At 40.3% G+C, this 24,892-nt stretch overlaps 1 protein-coding gene and 1 long non-coding RNA gene across 2 annotated transcripts in view; one reads left to right on the forward strand and one right to left on the reverse strand.

Moving 5' to 3' along the window:
• Window positions 1-2,131: 2,131 nt before the first annotated feature.
• LOC127531180 (uncharacterized) overlaps window positions 2,132-24,892 on the reverse strand; it is a 50,095-nt gene continuing 27,334 nt past the window's right edge. Inside the window, exon 2 of the long non-coding RNA XR_007938164.1 lies at window positions 2,132-2,257. This is a non-coding gene — a long non-coding RNA (uncharacterized LOC127531180). The remainder of the gene's footprint in view (window positions 2,258-24,892) is intronic.
• On the forward strand, window positions 10,339-13,278 carry pyyb (peptide YYb). Its single transcript, XM_022204901.2, has 4 exons — window positions 10,339-10,479; window positions 10,698-10,885; window positions 11,955-12,035; window positions 13,014-13,278. Exons 2-4 carry the CDS (start codon window positions 10,698-10,700, stop codon window positions 13,036-13,038), a joined length of 294 nt encoding a protein of 97 aa, XP_022060593.1. The 5' UTR covers window positions 10,339-10,479; the 3' UTR covers window positions 13,039-13,278.

Consider the following 24,892-nt stretch of genomic DNA (forward strand, 5'->3'; position numbering starts at 1 on the left):
CAAAATTAAAGAGAAAACGCCTGATTAATTTCCTGCCCTGCACAATTCATAGTGAACTAAAATGACAAAGGTAGCTGCTCTTAAATTTAAAAGCAAGAGTTTAAACACCTTTTTTCCAAGTGGTGGCTCAAGAGCTTCTTAGTGTTTGGCAGCTGGCAGAGAAAACAAATGTTAAAAATAAAGAAATGTAGATTTTTAACCAGGTTAGCAGCATTGCTCTGGGCAGTAGCTGGTTTGTTCTTCTTTAACAGTGGAGATGGCCCAGTAGGGTCTCCTTCCTGCTCCCTCACCAACACATATACATCTCCCCAAGGATATTGTTGCACGTCACCATAACCATAAGTCAAACATTTCTCCTTCTGCAATTACATTTTATCCAATTATCCTTCTTCTCTCCCAACTGCAATTATATTTTTATAGCCCTGCATTGAAATAATGACTAAATTGACTTATAAATTTTATGCAGTAGATTGAGTCTCTTCAGGCGGGGTTTCCTCATGCTGCTCACAATACACTACAAGTAAGGCCATTTTAAGCTGCATGACCCCCACCTTGAACAGTACTGAAAGAAATAAATATAAATACAAAATATTCACCCCTGACAGATCCACTTAGGGACTGGAATGAATAGCAAGGTTGTATGCTCTGTGCGGCTACTTTATATAGGACGTGAAGGTTATTTTATAGATTTACATTTCTTGATATTTACGTTTTAATCAAATAGAAATGATGTTAAAGACCCCTGTTGGTGGAAATCAAGTTTGTCCATGAGGTGTTTTTATGTGGTAGAAGACATTTCATGAGCAAGCTAAACAGTCAACACCATGGCTGAGCATTTTCGCTTCAAAACTAAGCAACCAATTCTGTCAGCATGCAGGGTGGAGCTCTTTGTAATCGTTCTTCCTCTTCAGGAGCAGAGTCTAGTTCAAACATGTACGCCTGAATTACTCCAACATTGCAGCCTCCCGTTTTGTAGCATCAAGAGTTTGTGGTGTTTAACCAGAGTTGTATGTGAGTTGTTCTATTCGAGCTGTAGTGAGTACAGAAGGGTGAATGGAGAAAAACAGGGACTTGGTAGACCCACACATTCTAGAGGAGGGAAAGGTGCAGAGTTGCATCTAACAGTGCAAATTTACAGCAATTATCCTCACCAACAACTGTGCTAGTGATCATTGATTAATTGTTAAAACAAATGAAGTAAACATATTTCCATCTGCTGATGAAGTTACTTTTATACAAACACCTAATTTTCACTGTGAAATCTGCTCGGTTACATTAGCCACATGGCTACAGGAACTGTAGCTGATTTTTAGTAGCACTAGCTGGAGGTCAGTAACCACCCTAAAATTCATGGTGGCCCATTGCTAGCTAAACCTCCACAATGCTCTGCAAGCCAACATGGAACTCCTGCAGAATGACCAGCAGGTTTAACATGGAACAGGGGTGTCAAACATGCGGCCCGCGGGCCAAAACCGGCCCTCCAGAGGCTCCAATCCGGCCCTCAAAGTGCAAAAATTACAGAGAAGACAACTGCATATTTTAAATTAGTAAAACTAAAAATTTAAATTATTTCTAGACCATGACAAGTTGTTTTGATCATAAACTAAAATACTATATTGATCACTGTTCTTTTGTCATTTTGTGTCTTATTTTTGTAATATTTTGTCTTGTTTTTATTATTTTTCATTTGACTTTTGTCATTTGTCTCATGTTTTTGTCGTTTTGTTTCTCATTTTTGTCGTTGTGATTCCTTTTTGTCTCGCTTGTGGTTTTTGTCATTTTCTCTTTTGCTTTATTCATTGTTTTGCGTGCCATTTTGTCGTTTTGTGGGTTTTTTTGTCTAGTTTTTGTCATTTGTCCATTTTTTGTCTATTTTTGTTTGTTACATGTTTGTCAAATTTTTTGTCATTTTGTTTCTCATTTTTGTAATTTATGTTGTTTTTTGACTGACTTGTCATTCGTCTCGGGTTTTGTTGTTTTGTTTCTCATTTTTGTCATCAGATAGTCCTGTAGTGAAATGTTTTAAAACCAGTGAAGTGAAAGTACACACGTGGACAAAATTGTTGGTACCCCTCAGTTAAAGAAGGAAAAACCCACAATTCTCACTGAAATCACTTGAAACTCACAAAAGTAACAATAAATAAAAATTTATTGAAAATTAAATAATCAAAAACAGCCATTACTTTTGAATTGTTGATTAACATAATTATTTAAAAAAACAAACCAATGAAACAGGCCTGGACAAAAATGATGGTACCTCTATAAAAGATTGAAAACTATTTGACCAGAATGACATGATTAACTCAGGTGTGTCATTTAATTGACATCACAGGTGTTTCCAAACTCATAATCAGTCAGTCTGCCTATTTAAAGGGAGACAAGTAGTCACCCTGCTGTTTGGTGAAAAGGTGTGTACCACACTGAACATGGACAACAGAAAGCGAAGGAGAGAATTGTCCCAGGACATCCGAAAAAAAATTATAGACAAACATCTTAAAGGTAAAGGCTATAAGACCATCTCTAAACAGCTTGAAGTTCCTGTGACAACAGTGGCTCATATTATTCAGAAGTTCAAGACCCACGGGACAGTAGCCAACCTCCCTGGACGTGGCCGCAAGAGGAAAATTGATGACAAATTGAAGAGACGGATCGTTGGAATTGTATCCAAAGAGCCCAGAGCAACCTCCAAAGAAATTAAAGGTGAACTCCAAGGCCAAGGTACATCAGTGTCAGATCGCACCATTCGTCGTTGTTTGAGCCAAAGTGGACTTCATGGGAGACGACCAAGGAGGACACCACTGCTGAAAAAAACTCATAAAAAAGCCAGACTGGAATTTGCAAAAATGCATGTTGACAAGCCACAAAGCTTCTGGGAGAATGTCCTTTGGACAGATGAGACCAAACTGGAGCTTTTTGGTAAGGCGCATCAACTCTATGTTCATAGACTCAAAAACCAAGCATACGAAGAAAAGAACACTGTCCCTACGGTGAAACATGGAGGAGGCTCAGTAATGTTTTGGGGCTGCTTTGCTGCATCTGGCACAGGGTGTCTTGAAAGTGTGCAAGGTACGATGAAATCTGAAGACTATCAAGGCATTCTGGAGAGAAATGTGCTGCCTAGTGTCAGAAAGCTTGGTCTCAGTCGCAGGTCATGGGTCTTCCAACAGGACAACGATCCAAAACACACAGCCAAAAACACCCAAGAATGGCTGAGAGAAAAGCGTTGGACTATTCTAAAGTGGCCTTCTATGAGCCCAGATCTGAATCCCATTGAACATATGTGGAAGGAGCTGAAACATGCCATTTGGAGAAGACACCCATCAAACCTGAGGCAACTGGAGCTGTTTGCTCATGAGGAGTGGGCCAAAATACCTGTTGACAGCTGCAGAGCGCTCATTGACAAATACAGAAATCGTTTAATTGCAGTGATTGCCTCAAAAGGTTGTGCAACAAAATATTAAGTTATGGGTACCATCATTTTTGTCCAGCCCTATTTCATTAGTTTGTTTTTTTAAAATAATTATGTTAATCAACAATTCAAAAGTGATGGCTGATTTTGATTATTTAATTTTCAATAAATTTTTATTTATTGTTACTTTTGTGAGTTTCAAGTGATTTCAGTGAGAATTGTGGGTTTTTCCTTCTTTAACTGAGGGGTACCAACAATTTTGTCCACGTGTGTATCTCCACAACTGTTGAAAGGAACGTGGTGACATGAGGTACTCACACTCTTGACATTGTTTTCAAAAATGTCCACAAGATGCAACATTGTAATAATTAGAATCTATTAAAACAGTGACGACAACATAAAATGTCTGTAAAATAAGGATATTTAAACACATTGAAACAGTGTAATTTTACAGTCAGATTCTTTAAAGGAGCAAATTGCTGTTGATAGAAAATACTTTCGATGTCAGCATTATTTTCAGTTTTGTTTTTTCTTTTTTAAATTTCCAGCGTGAAAATAAATACCTATTTTCCGTGATTTTACGAGATATTTTCTGTAATGTAACAAAATGGGGAAAATGCATCACAGTTTAATAAAATATTTTTTATTAAAATTATAAAATTGCATTTTATTACATTGATACTTAAAATAGCAATGATCTTTCCTGATTTAAATACAGCTTTTAAAAAATAACTTTACAGTCAAACATTGTGAAAGTTACCATTTGTGAAAATAAATATTACCTACAGTATATACAGTGGCCAGTTTTTTAAGGTTTAAGTGTCAATTATTACTTTATTTATTACATTTTTATTTAACCAGGTAAGTCAATTGAAAACCAGTTTTCACTTACAGTGAGTAATGGCAAATAGCTTTAAAACATCACGGTTCAAAGCTGTCAAGAATATTTGGGGTGTTTTTTTTTTACAGTGTGCAGCTGGTAATTTTTTCACCGAGTGCCATCATCATTAGAAATTTTAGCTTTATAACTAACTACCCGTGGGCCTAAAAGTAATAAGATTTCCCTCATCCTCAATTGTATTCTATTGTTATTGCTAATTCGGGAATGGGAGCCTGCTAACGCGCTAAACAGATGGTAAATGCACCTGCTAAACATCACCGTTTTCATTCTAAGCGTCAGCATTTGACTCAAAGCGCTGCTGTATCGTCTCATTCCGTTTTGTTGCTCTTTTTCTCAGCTCACACACCGACTGCTCTTCGATCGCATTTTTGTTTCCTGAGGTTTCGACGGCACATCACTTGAACATCCTCCACCATCTTTCACTGACACTCCAGGCTACTCCAATATCACCATCCCTTGGTTTCTGAAGGCGCTCCTGATGTACGACCGCTCACACACACACACACCTCTAAGCCTGAGAATGAAAGTGATTGATTTCGCGACCGGCGGTGCGTTTGCTGCTGGGCAACGACAAGAAAGCAAACCCTCGCTAGTTATTCTGATGAGACTCATACAAGCTATTTTTCCTCAAGCTTCTCTTCACAGAGTAAACCAATCTGCCATCCTGGTCTTTGTAAGAGGAGGCAGCAACATGTGCAGTCATGTTCAACAATGAGATTTGGCTTCATTAGTTATTGATGACCAGGCAGTTGCATGTATCTCATTTGCTGTAATTACTTTAAGAATTGACTGTGGTCGGTATTTGTATGTGTCTGTTTCAGAGCCCATTCCTCATTTAGACTCTCCTGGGTTTTGTGTAATTGGTATCCACTGGGAAAAAAACCCCTGAGAAACCCAACGACTTGTGGACAATAGGAGTTGTTAGTTGCTGTGAGACGGGACACTGAGTCACATCCAGTATGACATCAAATTATTTTGTCGTGTGATGCTGTACATTTACGTCACATCTGGTCAGCAGCCCCTCTGCACTGTTTCACGCGTAGAATGTGGAGAAACATACCACAACCCACTACTACAGAGCTTTACAGATGTTGAGTGGATCATTTTGATGCCTCAACTGCAGTGATTCCCTTAATTTGCATCATGTTTGGGAACATTCGCTGAATTTAATCATCTCCCGAGCCCTCTAACCCTTGTGTCATCATCTGTCTGAGTTACCCCAGGCTGCTGCTGCTGCTGCTGCCGCTGCTGCCAGCCGCTCATGAACACATCCATTGGTGGGATATTGCTGTAATTGGTCAGCTCTGCTTTCCAAAACGACACAGTGGATGCTGCCTGCTGGCAAAGAAGCCTCAGTCCTCTGGGGGGAAAGGAGGAATCGCATGAGGCATCACTGTTTTGGAAAGAAAATGAGCAAAGCACTTGTTGCTTATGAGTGATGATGATTTTGTGTATTTATGGCACCACCAGACAAGGCAGTAGGAGAACTGTATGTCTGGTCCCTCGTCATGTACAGGCCACCTTGCTGACCTCTTTTAGAGCCACATATGTACTCATGACTTATCTCACTGTGGTAGTGGGCGACAATCAGCCCCCCCACTCTGTCCCCTGAGCTGTGCAAACAGACCATGCCGCCTAAAAAGCACTCTGTTCATATTAGTAGCTCCCCCACTCTGTAGATAAGGCTAAATAAAATTGCATAATCATTTCCCCCTTTCTGTCTGTGATGGCAGGAAGGAGTCAGACATTCTCCTGGGAGATTGCTCTTACACCAGAGTGGACTTATGTGCATGCATGTGTGCGTGATCTGCCTATTTGTACTAGACTAGCATGTGTGATGCAAATGGAAAAGGAGGTGGTTTTACTGAATAAAGTGAAGAGGAGAAAAGCTTTTATGTATGTCTACAGTAAGTAGATTTCTAACACTATAATTTGCTCAGGTTGTCTGCTAAAGAACTTATGTAAATTGTCTGTGTGTTCCTTAACAAAGTCATCACCGGCGCCAGGAAAAAGTTGGTAAAACTGAACAAGATGAGAGGAAAAGTTTTGCGAATCAGCGGCCTCCCACTGGTCCTATTATCTTGGCCTTTATGCTCACTCAAACACCTCTCTCCTCGCTGCTCTTCAGGAGTGCATTAGCTAGGGTTTATTGGACTGTGAAAACTTAAACTGTCTGCCCTTTCCTCTTATCTGGTGGCTGCTACATTCCCCATTGTTTACTCGCAAACGCTGGGGCAAGCTAATGAGTTTGTCTTGTGCATGTTGTTGTTTCTTTCCATTGACTTTTATGGGCTGCAGAGGGGTTGATTACTGGAGTAGAATTAACTAAAATGTTCGGGGTAGCCACCGTTAGCCAGGTGATTGCACAGGAGAGGACAAATATCAGTTAGACGATTCCGTCATTATTTGATCACTCTCAGCTAATCGCCTCCTTCCCACTTATTACGCTGTTAAAAGCTGTGATTTTCCAATTTAGATTTTGCTATTTTGCATCAGTGTGGCCATCAGTGGGTGCAACGACTGCGACATACTAATTGTCCCTCAATATCAGTTTGAATTATGGCACAATAATTGCTCAGAAATGGTCCGCGCAATCAATGTGTAATACCACAATCCACTTACAGCCTGTGCGGCGTGGTCATATACTCTTTAATTGCTTGTTTATTGTCCACAGCTCCACAGAGGCTGTCAGCTGGGATTTATGCCTAAATCAAGTTGTGTTTTTGACAAGGGCTTAGGGACAGACAAAGGAAAACCATTGTTTTTTACGACTCTATGAACAGAATATGAGAGGAGTTGTCATGACGTCCCCTGGGAGCCCAGCAGGACAACACACACCGCATGTATAGCATGATCTTCCGTTCTGCGGCGCCATGACAGTCTCTTTGATTTATGCAGTGAGCCAGGAGGTTTTTCTCTGGCTGTGCAATGTTTTTGCTTTTTCCTGTATCTTCAAAATAGCATGAAAGCATTCTCCTGAGAATAAGCTGTTGGAATATCCATGTAGCCTCGTATATTTACACCATATACATGCAACCAGTGTTGTTTGATTTGGATGAGAGTCCTTTATTGCATGTCTTTGTCATGCTTTCCTCTAGGATTGCTCCCCACTACTATCTATAAATGGCAAAATATCAACAAAATACATCAAAAGAAAGGATTTTATGATGAAAAAAATGTCACAGAACTAATGTCATGTTGGCTTTCCTGTGGTTTTTCACATGTATTTATTATTTAAAGCCTCTTAACAACCACCAGGCTGCGGGTGATTCGTTTAAACCGGTTCAAGATGGCTTAGAATAGTGTATAAGGACATGAATGTTTAAATTTTTGCCAGTATGAACAAGCTACACATGGTTGGATTATTTCAATTTTGTGCAATTCAACAATTCAGTTCATTTTACAGGAAGTTTCCATAAGATTTGGCTCAGAGTTCTGGAAATCCATACAGGTGTGTTTGATAAGTTGTAGAAGGTTTTGTCGTGATTTGCGTAGTTCTGGCACGAAACATGTCAAAAAATACTTTCCTGAGGCATGTTTTATCTGCTGTTGTTCAGGCTGTGTTTTAGCCAAAAGCTAGCTGACAAGATATCACCTCTCAAATGAAGTCTTATATACAATTGAAGGGTACAAGTGTTTAAAAGGTGAAAATTTTGAAATGTTAAGAATTAAATAGAATACAAAACGCTGTTCTTTGTGCACAGGCTCTTGGCTTCAGTTTTATTTTACTGTAGATTAAAACTGCAGCTAAAATGGCCCCAAACTCAGATGTAATATTTGTATAAAGGGCTAGTCTCATACTATATATATTTTGATAATATCACACTTTATCATCAGCTAAAGACACCAACAACTTGCCCACATTTTATAGGGTGTATTTCTGCACTATGCCTCATGAAAACAGAAAAACTGAAATGCCTTTGAAATTGTGGCTTCATGATTAAAAAAATCCTAGTGGTCTGTTTCAAGCAGTCACACATGCTTCAGTTGAACACATGTGAGTTTCCACAGTCACATAATGCTCCTTTATTACACTCAGTGAATTAATTAAAGAGGTTACAGATAATATTAACATAAATATACACAATACATATGATATTTATTTGTATTTATGAGATATTGGTGAAATTGACAAGCGCCTCCCTTTGTCTCCTGCAGCATCATCCATAGCAGGCAGAAAGAATTTCTAAAGCAACACAATGTTAAATCTCACACACAGTAGTTAAGAGCTGGATGATCCACTGTGTTTCTAATGTGGAACCAGTGAAGAGGTGCCACTTAATCTTTACATGACGAACGAATTAACTCCCAAAATTCCATACAATCATTAAGCATTAGAAGCTGAAAGGGAATAAAATAAAATGAAAAAGGTTTACAACAGTTCTGGCATAAAATCATCCACACATCCTCAACATGCACACACACACACACACACCATAAAGAGACTGCAGCTGCACCACTGGATAAGCAGAGTGCCTCCAGGCGTCGTGAACCGAACACCAGACCGTGAAGATCCAAGATAAACAGGAGCTGCTGCGGCGGTCATAAATACGAGCAGTTAGATTACGGCAAGCCTCAGCACTTCATACCTGAAAGGTATTTGTGTACACAGAGTCTCTGCACTCATGTCACATCACTGCATCCGTCCACATCCACCCACGACGTCTCTGTGGTGATATGAGGCTGAAAAAACATCAGGATTAATACATGTAATGTTTGTTCCACCAACACCTCACTTGAAGCACTTAATTCAATCATTAGAGAATTACTGCACTGAAAATAACTTTGCCTGAAGCAAGCAGCTGCTGTGTCCATGTGAGTATGTGAAGCACAATAGCAGTATTGATCTATGGCCGGCGTTTCTCTGACCTCCATGTTCAGACCACAATAAAGACTTTATCACCATTTGAATAATGGATGCTGGAGTGATGGAGTGCCAGAGGTGTCGAGGCTAATGATCACACAAGGCTACATCATTCCTGCCATAATGAATTTATTTTCATTCAGTGCTTCATAAATTCTTCTACATATTTTTTGTCCTCCTGGTAAATTAAAACATGGCTCTCTTTTGAAATATAGTTTTGATGGATGCACAAACAGGCATTTTCCATTTAATCTGCTCTTTACTACCTAAAGATGGATGTGTTTGTTCCTTAACCACACTTGCACAGAATAGATGGGAGCCAACAAAACAACTGGGCGGCAGTAATTACAAGAATCTGCAAAAAATTCACCCTAATTCATTTTAATGACAGCAGGGCTCTTTCCTGAGGAGCTGTTCAAGGTGCTGAAACGACACAAGAAAATCCAACAGGTTGGTGTTTGTTTGTCTTTTTTGCCAATTAATAAAGAAATAGGTAAATAAATAAAGTTTGTTTAATTTGATTACTCAGTCATTTACGTGTGACTGATTTGGTGTCACATGTATAACTGTAGTAAACCATTTCTATTTAAAACATTCACAAAAAAGTTAAGACGTGGCTGAAAGCAAACCAGAGCTGTACTCATTTTCAAAGTGTTGCAGTTTAAGTGGTTAATTTGGATTGTTTTGTAAGATTTTACTTTTTCTTTTCCGTCTTGCTTTTGTTGTATGGATTTGTGGGGATTTTTAACTTAATTCTATAAGTTATGGTTGTATTTGTTTAGGTTTTTTTTGTATCTTGTACTTTTAAAGGATTGTGATCTTGTATGTTTTGGTTGTTTTAAAAGCCCAACGAGGGACAGGAGTTGAGAATTAGCTGTAGCTAAAACTCTGCATGCAACACATCGAATTCATGAACTGTATTGAAACTATGCTAATTGCATTGTCCCTATTAAATAAATACATTTAAAAAATAAAGCAACGCAGTTCTCCAACAGCAAAATCCATTTTCTTCAAACTACGCCCTGAAGAGTAGTTTTCCATTTGTGTTTCCATCTATATAAACTTCAAAATATTCCAACCAGAAACAGGGAAGTTGAGGTCTGAACGTGTCCACCAGCTTTTTTTGTTTTTCTTTTGCAGACTTCATTGCCTCTTCACATGCAGCTACCAAAGCGGGGGGTGTGTCTAACTGTTGCTCAGTGCGCATCAGGTATCCATCGCTCACTATAAAATAATGTGAACTCAGAGCAGAGAAGCAAGACGGGGGCATCACCGAGGTGACAACATCAGCTCACAAGTCAAACAGTAAGTTACCTTACTTTTGTTGCATCGTTGAGTTGCGAACTTTTCTTTTTGCCTGTTGGTTAATTCATTGGCGATACTTTGGACGCATTTTACGCGTGATGGTATTTATGTGAAAAAAGAATCTTAGAAGCCACCAAAAAAATGATATTTTTGGCTTCAGCTAAAGTTCTTCTCACAAAGGGGGAAATCAAACCTTGGCATTTGTCCTCTCTCCTCAGATGGCCAGCATGCTGAGATCGTGGATGACGCTCGCAGCGCTCGTCGTCTGCCTGCTGGTGTGTCTGAGCGCCTTCGCGGACGCCTACCCTCCCAAACCGGAGAGCCCCGGGAGCAACGCCTCACCGGAGGAGTGGGCCAAGTACCACGCGGCTGTCAGGCATTATGTCAACCTCATCACCAGACAGAGGTGAGCCAGGCGGGTTTACTGGACTCAATTTGAACTGAATCCATTTTAAAAAATGTTTTATTTCATTCTGAAAAAATCTAGAAAATGCAGGAATTCCTGTGGTCCATCACAGATGCTTGTAAAGTCTCCAACAGCGTCCTCAGAGCCATGTCAGATTCAGTCAGCTCACAAATCACCTGGAAAAACTGACAAACTTGCAGCGATTTGGTATCTTTTCCTGCTTTGGTTGGGTCAGTCCACCTGCCTTGATGTGAGGGATCAAAGTCAAGTTTACAAGCAGAGCCATGTGGGGCATCCATCCCTCCTGTTGTGGCATAGCTTCACTCACATAAGGCTTGTTTAACACCCTGAATCAAAACTTTTCAGAGTCCAGCTCTTGTTCGACAAGCCAGGCAGCACTCCTGGGCCACTGTGCTCAAGTTCCAATGTGCTGCCAGGCTTGTTAGAAGAGGAAATAATGAGGTGGAGGGCATGAGCCTGGATTCAGACCAGACAGAACGTCTCCCTTGTTACTCTAAATTTTGCACTGGAACGCCAGACATCCTAATCATTTCATTCTGTTCCCTGCTAGGTGAGAATCAGACAGAATAAAACTTAGATGGTGGTAGATTCCCACCTCTCTGGGTTTTGCTGTGATGGAAGCTGAGTGTAATCCTCCTCTGTAATGAAACAGGTTGGGTCTGTCATTTCCCTCAAAGGGCTGAGTGCTGCGCAAACAAAGCCGGGTTTACTCCTCAGTGACCACATATTGATTTTTAGTAAAGACACTCCAAAAGATGGAGGAGATTGGTGTGTTTGCCTTGCTGGACGCAGGGCAGTGAACTTTAAAATCCCCCCTTTTTCTCTCAGATAATTGCACGGCTGATTTGGACTGCAGGGATTGTGAAGCGTTGCTGATAATGACTCGACAGGCTGACCTGAGACATTCACAGCTTGATGATTCTTGGGGGAAAAAAGCAGATAAAATTCACAGGGAAGGCTGATGGGGTCGCACCAGAGCACCGGTGAAGTGCTGACACGTGATGAATGAGAATCTCTTGACTAACATTTAGCTGGTGGTCTCCTGCAGGTACGGGAAGAGATCATCCCCGGAGCAGGCGGCGGCGTGGCTGCTGTTCGGGGGAGATTCAAGCCAAGACCCCGAACCACGGTGAGAAAAACATGTGCCTCTGACAGGATAAATAAAGACTGAGTGAAGACATAAACTGTGCAAAGAATGCAGCATGTTCACTCACCAATATCCAATAGTCAATAATTACCACTATGGGAGCACTCTTGTGCTCCTTGCCATGATTGAAAGTATGACATATAATTGGCTTGTCATTCCAAATGAAGTAGGAAATCCACTTTAGCGAGAGCACCTCAAATGAAAACCTTAAAGTAATCCTCAGCCCTGCCAGTGCCGGTTCAATATACTGTCACATTCTTACTGCAGGATCGGATTGCTGTTTGTGTTGCTGCTCCAGAGCTTTTTATTGTCAGACTGAGTATTGATTACACAGGCGTAGGTGTTGTTTAGGAGAGGGACACATTAAGTGGAGGGTTTGTGAGTCTTCCTGCTGGGAATTTTGAACATTAAATGCTTAATTTCCTGAATTCTTGTGAGGTTTTATGCACCCACTTGTGCCTCCTCTTCAGGCAGACATATTGTTGCATCTGTGAGTGACGTTATAATGTTTTTTTTTTAAAGTAACGATCCTCTGATTATTTTATGTTTTCATAAGGGAGTGGATAAATTCAATTTGATGGATTAGATTTAACATTATTGTCAACTACTAAGACAAAGACATGCAGTTTAGCATCCAACTAGAAGTGCAAAAGCAGCTTTAAAGTGTTATATGCAGTATGATTATCCACAGTTTGAACATTATGACACCATGCACATGTTCTAAATGTTGAAAAAAGTGTATTTCCTGTATTGGACACGTGTTTAACAGCATCAATAAATGGGAAAATCTACCTACATAACTGGAAATACCTTATAACTGAGGCTATTTTAGTTGTTTTTACATGAGCATAATGAACTGATCAGTATATATACAAGCTAGACAGAGCCTCTACATGAAATCTAAGCATGTGAAGTAAATGCCAAGTAATTAAAACTGCTTTCTCGTCTTTTCTCCTGCAGCTCGGACTATGTTGATTCTTGGTAAAGGACACCTCGACATCCTCCAACCCTGACGCTTGGAATCACCTTCACGACCTGCACTGGACTTTGTGACTCTGTCGGTTTAATTATTTCATGTGCATGCAATTATCTTCCTCTCTCTGTTTGTCTCTCTCGGTATACTTGTATTTGTTCTTTGGCCAGAAAAAATGTAAATACTTTGTATCAGAATCAATCAACTTTACAATAGAGCTCTGAGTGGGATTAAAGTATTACATAGACACACTCCTGGTGTTCATATTCATTCCAATGAGCCGCACCTGCATGTACCACCACTAGATGCCACTATGCAACCAAGAAAAGCACATGTGGGTTTTTTTTTTTTGCAAGTTGGGCTCGTGTGTTTCTGCTCCTGAACGGGCTCACATCGACGGCAGCGGACAGGACTCAACTTCACACAGGGGGGCAGAGCACCAAAACACACATTTGCCACATCGGAGCCCTTCCTTTTGGGGGAAAGAGGATCAACGCGCAGCCACACAGCAGCCAACTGGCTTTTGAAATCGATGGAGCTATTTGTGACAGCAAGGGAGCCGTTTTAGGTGAGGTCTGGGTAAAGATAGCAGTTTGTGTGGGTTGCTGCTGCTGCTGCTGCTGGTGGTGGTGCTGCTGCTGGTGGCTTCGTTGTGGTAAAGTGACCGCATAGAAGAGCCTTCAGAGGAACGTCCGCGTATCAGAAACCAACCAGTGCTGATTCCTGAGCTGCACATCGAAGATCTGAGGGGACAGAGCAGGTAAGAGATTCCACTTCTGTTTTTATTTTTCTTTTTTATTTTCACTGGTGGTGGCTTGTATTAGCGCCGTTTCACATGGATGGATGTATCCCACCTTCACCTCTCGCCAGGTGGCTGCTGCTGCCTCCTTATTCTACCATCCCTTTGTCTTATTATTTCAGGCATATGTTAGTTCAGGTCTCCATAAGAGCTCCTGAACTCGTGTTACCCGTATAGATGACATTTAAATCCCCTTGTTGGCCAACCTCATGGCGGTTACGCACGCCGCGGCTTCGTGCGCCTTTCCCCTCTCATCCAGCATCCACATGCACGTAGTTCGTGCTGTTTGCACCTGTGCAGGAGTCGTGACAGGTAAACACAAGGTATCCATGACAACCCGCCTCACCGTCCTCTAATTTTCACTCTAAAAAAATGAAATCAGTGTCGATAACAAAAGGCTGGCACCTGTTCCTTGCCATTGCGCATGCCCACACGTTCAGAGGGGCACGAGCACAGATGTTTGGAGCAGCAGAAGGTCAGAGGCTGATGTGAGGTGACCGTGTAGTGGAGATGCAAACATTCATGTTCTTTAAGAATGTACAAAACGTGGTGCTTCATGAGTGCCAGTGCATGCACAATGTGAAATATAATATGCATAATAATGAGTTGTAGCCAGAGAGGGAGATTAAATTTGAGTAAAAATGAATGTTAGCGCTGGTTAAATGATCTGACATTTAAAATTATTAGCCATTCACACATTTGCTATGCATTCCATCAAACATATACTCCCGTTCAAAAGTGTGGGATCACTAAGAAATGTTCTTAAGTTTGAGAGAAAGGCAGTTTTTTCCAATAAAGATGTTTAATTAATCAGAAATACAGTCTAGATATTGTTAATGTGGTAAATAACTATTCTAGCTGGAAATTTTTTGTAATGGAATATTTGCATAGGGGTACAGAGGAACATTTCCAGCAACCATCACTCCTGTGTTCCAATGCTACATTGTGTTAGCTAACGGTGTTGAAAGGCTAATTGATGGTTAGAAAACCCTTGTGCAATTCTGTTAGCACATGAATGAAAGTGTGAGTTTTCATGTAAATCATGACTTTGCCTGTTCGACCCCAAACCTTTGTACGCTAGCGTACCTGTCGCCCCATTACATAATCGTATTTAATTGCTCAATTTCCTGCTCAGAAGATGATTCAAAAGACCAAGAAACAAATTCCTACAGTTATGTAAGCAAGGCAGAGAATCAACTACATCCTTCTATTGTCAAAGATAATTTATAAGCATGACTTATTTCAGTCCTTGCGAGGTATAAAGTTACATAATATGTAATCACAACCCAGTTCTTTATACATGGGGAGATTCCTAATATCACTGTGATTTTAGTATTAATTTATTTCAGTATAAACACTAATTATGCCCTTCAGAAGATGTTTTTTTCCCACAATTTTCTCTATTTTTCCAGTTTCATACAGTGTCATATTTAATGGTATATTATCCTTTTGATGTTACCCTAAAGGTAAGATTTTTTTTTTTAGATCTTGGTTATATGAATACAAGCATCAGTTACTACCCCCCAAAATTAGCACCAAAAATAAGACAAATATCAGACATATCCATCTGTTTGGCCTGATTTCTATTTTTATGCTGTTGTTTATGGAGGAAATGGCTCAAGTTGCTGTCACTAAAACAGAATTATACCAAATTGGTGCTTAGCATTTGTGCCCAAATGATGTTTTCTGGTTTCCGTTTAACTGTCAAGGACGTTTTCATTACTGCTGGCGAAGTGCTGAAATGCCAGCGAAAATAAATTATTGTGTTTTCCTTGGCGTCTGTGACTCAGCAGATAACTTCAGAGCAACATGAAGTACAAGCTGTTCTGTTTGTAGCATTTGTAGAGGAAACTGATGGTCTGTTTGAAGATATGACTTCAGTTTGCAAGCAAATTTATGTCACATCTACGAACATTCGGCTGTTTCTGTGTGTAACTGGTAGGAATCTTAGGTTGTCAGCTCAGTAAAAATAATGACCCTTAAAAAAATGTGTGCTAGACAAAAGAGCAGCCAGAAATAATAACAAAACCATAAATCGAAATACTTGAGTGTCTTAAATACAACCAAAGACAATGTTCCCATACGGAGTTTTTTCTCTTTATTCATCTATCTATCCAGACTAATTCTCTCTGGTAAAAGTGTATTGGATATCTCCTTTGCACAAATGAACTGATACAGTCTGAGGAACGGTATTGTTATTTTTAAGGAGCCTTTTGAAATAAGGGCCCTTATCGCGATAAGCATTTATTACAATTTCCTTAAAAGCTCCACAATTTATAGTCACTCATGACAAAATGGAAATCCCACTGTTGGATTTTCATATCAAACCGCAGTCAGATAGGTCTCATTTGAAAGAGCTTTTTGACTGGGATTAAAGAAGCCTCTGCCTTCTTATCAGTTTTATGTTTTGGAAGTGGGAGGTTTACCATAAATTTCGGCTCTGCTTCTGACAGCTTTGGGGATTGGCTACAAGATCAGCAGGTCTGGTTCTACCTCGACAGAAACATTTCCTTCTTAAGAACTCGGCTTCAAATGGGACTCTTTAAACTTTAAAAATATGTCCTTCACTCTGAATTCTCTCCGGAAGATGTGAATACATTTTGTGTAAGATATTAAATTGGATTGCATCAGAAGAAACGGAAGCCTCACGGTGTAGATAAAGTGACTGCGGCATATCTGGCCTTCACAGTAATGCATATGTCCCTATGAGATACAGTAGTCACATATAGAATAGTCATAATAAGAACTCACGGCTCAGTTTTACTGCTTTGATGAACTGACTGACTAATTACAGCTTCAATCAGGAATTTTAATCAAGTGTAGGTGGCTTAGAGGAAGCCTGCAGGCCGGACCCATCCACACTGGATTCCACTGAGAGATTAATCAGTAGTGGTTCACATCGCCTCAGCATGTTTACCCCAACCTCTACAGCGTCATTCATAAAAATGGTCGGCTTATTACTCTCACACCTGCCACCTCACCCCCTTCAGCACAGATCTCCATATTTAGCAGCCAGCGATGACTGCATGCTTTCATTTTCTGTGGACTGTGTTCACCTGCATGGAGATTTAATAGACAAATATCATACAGTATTTCTGTCCATGCTAGTGATGCGGCTCCAGGGACAGCAGTATCAGCTGGTCCAGACTAAACTATCTTTACAAGGATTAGCTGATCACTATCAAATGGGAAACATATGTGTGTGGTTGCTTGAGGATGAATCGTAATGTCTTTATGACTTTTCATCTAGCCTCACCAGGAAGTCAATCTCAGACTCTACTGGTTGATTAGCCTAAGATTTGGATTTGTGAATCCTCTGACTTTTCCTGTGATGTCACTGTGAGGTTGACACGTGTGAACTGCCAATGATTTTTCATCTGTCACAGTGAAATTTGCCAGAAATATTCATGTTTCTTACAGTGGACTGCCTTTGATGGTGTGAAATGACTACTTTTGTATGAAAGTACATTTTAATGTTCTTTATACAGAGACCATTTTAAGCTTGCTCTTTACCAGAGAGGTTGTGTTGCTCTACCTTTCCCTTTGAAATACCCCCAAAGGTGTTTTACTGGATTCGAGCCCTGGCGCCATTCTTGTTCAGGTCGTAGTATTTTTTTTCCCCTCCTCTATAGAAGCCGTGATTTTGGCAGTGAGCTTTGGATCACTATTGAGCCGGAATATTCCTCTTCTGCAAAGCTTCTAGAGACCTGGAGTCACCATGACAGTCAGTATTTTGGTATATCACGTCATTCATGGTGCTATCAATGGATTTTTATCTCCCAACACCTTTTACACTCATATCATCACACTCCCACCTCTGTGCTTCACTATCAGGACTATGTGTTCACTGTGGTAGTCCTTACCAGGTTCAGGCCGCTCTATAGACGCCAGACACATTTGTCCAGGTCCAAAAAACATACTTGCTCCAATCTTAATCAGACTTATTATTGTGCATTTTGCCAAGTTTAGTTATTGCAGTTTGGTGGTGATTTTCTTGGATGCCATCTGTACTGTCGGTCACAGAAACTCTGATTTCCACTGTGCAAAGTCCGAAACAGTTGCTTGCCTGTTTTTCTGAGCAAGATTGTCAAAGGAGTTCCTTTTCCATTGCATCATTTTAGCAAGATGTTTACTGCAGCACCGATTGGTGGTACCACGGCTCATTCTTTCCCTCCTGACTACTGCTGCTGCTGTGCTTCTGCTGATTCTTAGCTGGTCACTGATCTCGCTGCATCCTTGTGAAGTCTCATAAGCAGATTTTTTAATTCCTGAAGCTGTTTTTTTCCCCCATGTGGAGCCCTAATGCAGATATGCATATAGACACAACCCAGAGGTCCAACAAGTTCTGCTGTTCACAGGCCATTTTCTGTACATATTTACACAGTTGGGCTAATTGGAAATCATAGGTGTAATCAATTTAGTTTCAGCGGTCACAGGTTTGTTCGTTTTTTGTTGCACCAAGCTTCTACTTTGGGGCCTGTATTTCCAATATAGTCTTTGCAAAGTATTCGTTTTTGACTGTTCACGACATGAAATACTTAACTTGTCAACTTACAAATAATGCAGTTATTGAGATGTGATCTAATTATAAATCATTTAACATTTAAATGACTGTAAAGGTGTAATCCCCTCTGTTGTACATTGTATGCTCTGTCAGTATCAGCTAAATACATAGGCTAGCTAATGTGTCACTGTTGGCCTAAAAGTGCGGATTTTCTTGTAATATGCAGACCTTAACCTTTAGTTTCTCTGTAGAGACTTGAGTGACATTGAAACACTTACATTCATTTCTTTTATTCCATCATGGCTGCGTTCTCAGAGAAAAATGACAAAAGGAGCAGAGATCCTTTAATGAAATCCGGGCAGGGTGATGATTGTAAATGTTCCTCCTGGGCACCTCGCCGCACTTTCCTTCAGTCCTTTCACCTCTCACTGATACATACATGACATTTAATTCTAATTACAGTCTGTGTCAGCAGAAGGGAAAAGACAGACCCACAACACCGACACGGTCAGGTGTATTAAATGTCTAGTTTTCAAGTGGAATCCGGTGGCAATGATAAAGTGTTGTCATGCTGTTTTTAAAAGAGGGAAAAATATGATTAATTACACCAGAGATAATCAACTTGGCTCTTGATTTCTTCCTGTGTGAGAATCACTGAGTAGCTTATGTGGCTGAATTGGCCAAAGAGTCCCAAAAGCTATTAGCGGATGGTTAATCATTTACAATTAGATTTTTCAAGGCCTGCTAAGATAAAGTTTCATTTGAGCTCAGTCTGTACTCCAGGAACAGCAGATCAAATGTTCTTTTCCCTGCTGTTTATTCCTGCAGCCAGACAGTAGTATGCTGTGTTTATTAATATGCACGTGGGGAGCTCAGGCGCGCACCTTTAGTTTGAAATCATTCAGCCGTGCAGCACTTACTGGCCTTAAACTGCTTTTGAATTTATCATCTCCTTCAAAAGACCTCCACACGCTGTTTTGATTTGTGGAGGCATTTGTAGTGACTTGGATGTTAATATGATCCCCAGAAGGCAATATGGAGCGAACTGCTCTGTTTTCTTTTCTTTTTTTTTTTTTTTGAGAAAGATGGAGTTCGGGCTAGAATTTAGTTTGACAGACTGATGTTTCTTTCAAGATACTTCAGAAACATAAAGGGAGCTTTTATGATAGGTGCATCATAGTTTCAGTCAGTGTAGAGAGGAAGCTACATCTTAATGGGAATTTCTTAAATGTTAATTTCAATGCTTTCAGCAGCAAAAACTACATTACATCACTTCCATAGTGCTGAGCTCTCAGATTAAACCACAAACATCCTTGTGATGTCATACAACTGCTGTTCTGTTGTGATTTGGGTGAACGGACCTTTATATTGAAATTTAGCTTCCGAAATTTCCTCCTAGTTTCTCAGTAGTTGTTGTTTTTGTTTGACTAAAAGAAATACTTTTCATGTCACTGCTTGTGTTTTTTCCTCATTACTGGTGAAACTGTTCTAGATTTCTAGAACTAAATTCTAATTAGAAGCTGTGATCACCCAAAGTAAAGCGTTTAAAAAAAGATCTAAGTCAATTTTCCCCTTTAAATTCATTATAGACCTCAAATCCTGTAGCGCAGCTGAAACGTTATATTTGACTGGTGAGCTCTGTCAGAATGTGTTTCCAGGCTGCTGTGTGAACGCTACGCTCTTTTCTTCAAATATCATGCTGATAAAAAAAAAATCATTTCCTCCGATAAAGAGCAACCCTGTTTTGAGCTCAAATCTTTTAATAGACCCAATTTTAGCTCCAACTTATTATTATTTTACGCATTTTCCCTTGTTGCCATGGCGAAGCGCCGGGGAAAAAGGCGAAGAGCTGCTCATGGTTGTCTTGGATACGACAGTTTTCCCTTGTAAAGTAATGAGAGGAGCTGAACCTGTGGGAGCACAGGGTTATTTTTAGGCCTGACGCCAGCCTGCATGTGTGGATTAAGACTTGTTTGGTTGCTGGTGCGTGTGTGCATGTGTGTATGTGTGAGCACATTTACAGGCTTTTTAATGCAGCCTCACTGTGAGAACAGCTCAAGGCGTTTTACACTTGGCATACAAACACCTGAGCCACTGCTTGTGACATCGCTCCAGGCCAAAATGTGCTGCTAGATTCAAAATTGCATCTTTGGATATGGGCTTTCTTTGCGGTTGTGTGTTTCGCATGTCTGCAAGCGCTACCTTGAAGGAGATAGTCACTTCCATTGGCCACTGGTGGGGATCCTTGCTGATATAGAGATATGTATGATAAAATAATTTACCACAGTACATGGGTTTGCTGTGCAAGCAATATCTTTAACGCTGGCTGTAGCTGTTATTCCCTTGATCTTTGGGGATGTTTTTTAAAGCACCAAAGCTTTGACCTTTGCGCTCATTATTGGTTTTGTGAGATTTGTGTAATGCAGGAATTAAAACTTTGTTTTTGCTCAGGAAATATTTGATCGGGTGCAGCGTAATTGGCTGGAAATATAATTACAGATCAGTATTTACATAGATCACAGAAAACACACAGCTGGCTTCTTGTTTTAACAGAGTGACAGCGTGGATGATAGCAGGTTGGTGAATGTGATGTCATGGCAGCTGCTCTACTGAGCTGCTCTTTTCCTGCAATACAGGAAGGAAGATGGAGATTTGTGCGAGCATGTGTGCGCTGGTTGACTAACAGAGACAGAAGGAAAATCAGTCAGAGAGCAGAGACAGTTGAGATACAGCAGCGACAGACTGACCCACAAGTTGCACCGCTGCAGGGTCTTTTCCTTCTGCAGCAGAAAGGCAGTTCAATGACAGATCACTTATTATTTACACACTGGGCCAAATTCACCATTAACTTTAATGGCATTTTTGAGAATAGCTATTAAACCCTTGATTGTGGACCATGATTAGCGGTTCTATGTTACGGGCTGTGCTCCAACAAAATGACACCAATTACCAAGAAAATACCACCACTGGTTAAAACCGCACCATCATTAGATCAGGCCTAATTTTACCCCATCAGTGATATAGACTCCGAGAGTGAAAGCACTGAGAAGATCCTGTCCCCCCCTCCTTCCCTCCCAGCTCTCCTCCCTCCTCTAACCCCCCCCTCCAGTGTGTCAGCCAAGCTCGAGCACGGTCAAGCTCTGCAGCAATCGGCTTTGACTTCTTAGCAGCCGTGTGGTCTCTGCATACTTTTAACAAGCTCTGTCATTTCGCAGTGCAAACACGGGATGCCTCGGATAAGCCTGAGGGACTGGTATGTGGTATTAAGGGCCTGATCCACATAGATCGGAGTTTTTTTTTTGTTTGTTTTCAAAAGCCTTTGGTGCTTTAGTGTCTAAGATTGTGCTTCAATGTCACCAGCAGAAAGACTCAAGCTGCCCCTGTCAGTGACACAGTTAACCAAAAATCAGAGAACAGAGCGACATTTTAATGTAAAGATGAAGGAAATATACGTAAGTTTAAATAACCAGAGACTGTTTGTAAAAGATGGATGTAGTCATCGGGTCTGAAAAGAGAAGTCAAAGTAGAAGTGCCTTCATCAGCGGAACCCCAAAACGGTCAATGGATTTTAAAGGTACACTGTCTTGAATCGTCATATTCATTCACTGTCAGAGGCGAAAACTGTAAAAACAGAAAGAATCATCAGCTTTTCAGCAGTCGTGCTCGTCTGTTAAGTATGATTTCATTCAAAAACGTAACCAAATCTAACCTCGGAATTGTGATGTTTTATCAAAATCACTTTATTCTGCATGTGTCATTTAAAAAATACCAAAAAAGAAGCTGACATTTAAAAGAAAAATCTGCCCTCCTCTGATGTCATTATCACTCATCTGTGACAAGTAGCAGAAGAACAACAACCCAAGAACTGGGTTGAACTGCAGGCTACGCAGCGACACAGACAAGATATTAAATATTTAAGTGTCTGTAGTCTCTAGAGTCACAATTCCCAGAATTGGGAAGTGTGGAGATGCATGGAACAATGTAATGCATGTTGATTCCAGATTATTAAATTTTTGTAAACAGTAATTTTTTTTTACTTCTTTTTTCTTTTTCCTGATTTAAAGCTCATAACTTTGATATACTGCACAAAATACAGTTCTTTCTCCTTCTAACCATGGTTTCACTTTTTCCATAAATGTGCAGGATTTAGTATTGCAGTAAAAAAAAAAAGACCCCACAGTGAGTAAAAATGTGAAAAAAACGTTTGAAAAAACACCCAGAAATCGCTTAGAGCTCAGAGCATCAAATCTACAATTTTTCTATTGGCCCAGAGGTTGCAAAAGAAGTCAGATTATCTAAGAGTTTTTAAATAAAGGACCTTAATTCTCCTTTGATTTAATTTGTCAATAAATATTTTACTAACATTTTTATAGCCTCAGTTATTAGTTTCAAGACCTTTTGGATAGAGAACAGTGTTCATTTCGTAAATAGTCAGACATGTAGAGTAAAAATAGTTGATAAAGCGGGATATGTTTAGTAGTTGGCATGTAGCTATCATACAGTATGTAGTAGCCTTGAATTCAGATGTACCCCTCACTCTTTACGTTTGGTCAAAAAGCAATCCACAAACCAAAAGGTGACATTATGGTAACTACATCCATTTTTTAGACGGGCTATGTCACCAGCCTCAAAAACATAATGAAGTCGCCCACTTTCCACCAAAATTGGTCACATTTGTCCTGAAAGCGCACAAAAATGCACCTGAAAAAGTGTGACAGCCTTTCTCTGTGTCACTTAGAGTTCAGGTGGTAGCATTACGAATCTGATCTGACATGTCAGTGGGTGAGGACAAGTAGCTGTGTTACATAAGGCAAAGATAAGCCGTCAATTACAGAGGACTGAAAACCACAGCAAGGATCAAAAAACATGTCCCAATGAGACCAGGCTGACTAATGATAGTATTACACACTATCATTAGCTTTTGAAAACGAACCATACTAACATTAGGTAGAAGAGGAGGTAAAACAGTAATCCCCAGTGCTTTTCCAAGCTCCCCTCATTCAGTTGATCAATATTTTGGATTACAGTGTGCGTCTTTGAAATAAGCCAAATAAGCCAGTGGGGTCACATTTAATTGGTAATAAACTGAATCTTCCATTGATGCCCTGGGATATGTTGATAAAATGCTCATGCACAAAAGGATCTGAATAAAATTACATACCACTGGGCTCAAAGACATCTTCATATTTGTGTTCACTGACACAACTGAAAGGCGAGAAAAAGAACTAATGAAAAATGTCACCCAAAAGCCAGTTTAGGAAAATCATCTGCTCAGTATTTGTAAAAAGATAAATGAGATTCCATCAGCGGGAAGACATATATTTATAAAGCCTCTTAAATAAATAACTTTGGCCGGCAGACAGAAGGCATTTATAATGTAGCATAATGCTGTTTATACCATTACTGATGGTGAACTCTTTGACCACTTTGTGTAATTTGTCTAATGCTGCAGCAAAGTGAAAAGATGCATCATGTTTGCAAATCAGCCCAGTCATGGTGAGACTGGATTTTTAGTGACATTTAGTGACCCTGTGGCGACTTGGACCACAGCAGCACTAGTTCCACCATGGATAGCTATTGTCATGGCAACCAGGAGCCAGCATCCTTGGATACGGGGCCTCACTGCCGTCAGCTGTGCTCCATTGTTCTTGTTTGATCTTTCTTCTGTCTGACCCCCGCCTCATGTTTCCACACTGCCACAGCCTTCCCGCCCCATAATTGTTTCATTTCTCCTCCTCTTGTATTTTGTGTTTCCCCACAAACCTCCAGCCTATCGATTGCCTTTTTTTTTTCTTCATTTATGCTCCCCACATCCATCATTTCTGTAGCTTTAAATGTGTGTGCTTTTACAAATTCTGGGACAATCCTGGATCCTGGGACAATAGAAGCTGAATCTCCAGTTGGTGATTCTTGCTGTGTGATGTTAAAAGGATCAATTAGAGTCAACAGAGATCCTCACTAAGTTAATGTTAGCTGGCCTGCCCACTCACTTACCCGCTCACTCAATCTTTCCAACTGTTGTTAATAGTATGCCCGACGGACATAATGGCTAAAACTGTTTGCATGCTACCAGAGCAACTGGCTGTTCTATTTTTAGATGTTAATAAAGTTAGATAGCGGTTTTCCTGTGTGGGAGCTTGTTTCAACTAAAGGGGGAATGCTCTCTGTAGGTAAGTCCATTGACTGTGCTTGTGACTGTAAAGGATTTGTATTCTTTGTTAAGACTGGATTAAGACTACCATTGATCCTACAGTGTTCCCTCAGCGTAAATGGCTTCAACCTAACAGCACACTCTACCATTCCTCCCTTGTTTCAGCCTTAACTCCAGTGTTGTATCTGAGCTTTTTTACATTCATATCCACAATCAGGCTTCCTTCACTGTTTTCAATGCACCTCTCGTCTTCTTTCTGCACTCTCTTTTCATTGCAGTTGACCCGACAAGTTTTGCAGAGGATACTGGGAGGAACCAATTTTTAAAATGCCCGTGGCAACTTCCAGCTCTGACTCCGGTAAGTGTCTCAGTCTCGCTGTGACGAGGGCATCTGAGTGTGTCAGTGTGCGAG

This window comes from Acanthochromis polyacanthus, chromosome 19 (genome assembly GCF_021347895.1).
Source record: "Acanthochromis polyacanthus isolate Apoly-LR-REF ecotype Palm Island chromosome 19, KAUST_Apoly_ChrSc, whole genome shotgun sequence".
NCBI lineage: Eukaryota > Metazoa > Chordata > Actinopteri > Pomacentridae > Acanthochromis > Acanthochromis polyacanthus.

Coding starts and splice junctions, on each gene's coding strand:
- pyyb (XM_022204901.2), top strand. CDS start 10,698: ATGGCCAGCATGCTGAGATCGTGGATGACGCTCGCAGCGCTCGTCGTC. Junction 10,886..11,954: donor AACCTCATCACCAGACAGAG/GTGAGCCAGGCG, acceptor GGTCTCCTGCAG/GTACGGGAAGAGATCATCCC. Junction 12,036..13,013: donor AGCCAAGACCCCGAACCACG/GTGAGAAAAACA, acceptor TTTCTCCTGCAG/CTCGGACTATGTTGATTCTT.